This window comes from Sinocyclocheilus grahami, unplaced genomic scaffold (genome assembly GCF_001515645.1).
Source record: "Sinocyclocheilus grahami isolate Dianchi unplaced genomic scaffold, SAMN03320097.WGS_v1.1 scaffold911.1, whole genome shotgun sequence".
Taxonomy (NCBI): domain Eukaryota; kingdom Metazoa; phylum Chordata; class Actinopteri; order Cypriniformes; family Cyprinidae; genus Sinocyclocheilus; species Sinocyclocheilus grahami.
This window is the reverse complement of record NW_015506090.1, coordinates 197,005-198,144: the sequence shown is the minus strand read 5'-3', so window position 1 is coordinate 198,144 and position 1,140 is coordinate 197,005. Positions and strand designations below refer to the sequence as shown.

The following is a 1,140-nucleotide window of genomic DNA, read 5'->3' as shown; positions in this document are numbered from 1 at the left end:
AATTGTGATGATTTTGGCTCACATTTAACAAAAACCCACCTGTATGTGTGTGTATGAATGAATGAATGAATGAATAACTGGATATATGAGTAAGCCTAATTTTAGAATTGTGAGTTCTAGATTTGTGAGTGCAAAAAAAAATACAAATATCATGTAAAATAATAAAATTGTATAATTATTTTTATACATTTTATGAATATAATTCTTCTAGTTATGCCAAGATCTAAAATATTTTATCAGGTATAAATTGAGTAATATATATATATAAACTATAGAAACCACAAACAGGAAAAAAAGTACAAATTCTGTGAAAAATGGGGACCTTGAAGTCAAAAAGGTTGAGAACCAATGCCCTAAGGCCACATAGTGTTTGCAATGTTAGCGGAAATTAAAATTGATATGCTGTGAGCTCAAATTAGTCGCCTCAAACATATTTCCCATATTTCCATAGTTCCCTATCGAACAGTCTCTCCCGTTGCGATGCTGACGCTTTTGGGGAAACTCGTTTACTGTGTTACTGAAGCCTGATTTCTTCACATTTGTGTAGCTGCCCAAATCAATGGTGCTCTAAACTGCCAAAAAGGGAGGAGCCGATCGCTATATAAGGTGGCTGAGAGCACCATTTCATAAGAGTTTTCTCCTTCAGCGACGGGATCATCTCTTCGCTGACTCTGCCGAAGTTGAAGTCGAAGAAGAAGAAGCTCAGCCTGCTGCTCACCGCCGTAGAAGAGCCCCGGCAGTGGAAGAAGTGGAAGCTGGCACTGAAAAGTAGCGATTTTCCTGACATGGACTCATCGATGGCAATCTCCTCCTTGGAAGCGCCGAAGGAAACTAAGCTTCTTGCAGCTGATGTGGGGCGTTGATCCTCCTGTGATGCACACTGACGAGGCGATGCAGGGAGAGTGGAGCATGCGGGGGCTGAGCCGGCATGACGACACTCGAGCCCGCTGTCAGAGCCAGTTTCTTTCTCTCAGGAGAGAATGGAATTGCGAGAGCAGAGTGGGGAGTACCGCCTTCATTAAAGACAGGCGAGACTCATATTCTCACAGTGAGAGCATGATGTCTTTAATGCAGAGCTCACACTGCACGATTTTCAAAAGTCGTCGGGTCACCGTGGTTTTCACACTGCACGACTATCTG

At 42.5% G+C, this 1,140-nt stretch overlaps 1 protein-coding gene across 1 annotated transcript in view; it reads right to left on the bottom strand.

Moving 5' to 3' along the window:
- Nucleotides 1–556: 556 nt before the first annotated feature.
- LOC107564116 (probable ATP-dependent RNA helicase DDX4) overlaps nt 557–1,140 on the bottom strand; it is a 31,702-nt gene continuing 31,118 nt past the window's right edge. The window contains exon 18 of the mRNA XM_016249111.1: nt 557–969. Coding sequence (XP_016104597.1) covers nt 557–969 — 413 coding nt within the window. The remainder of the gene's footprint in view (nt 970–1,140) is intronic.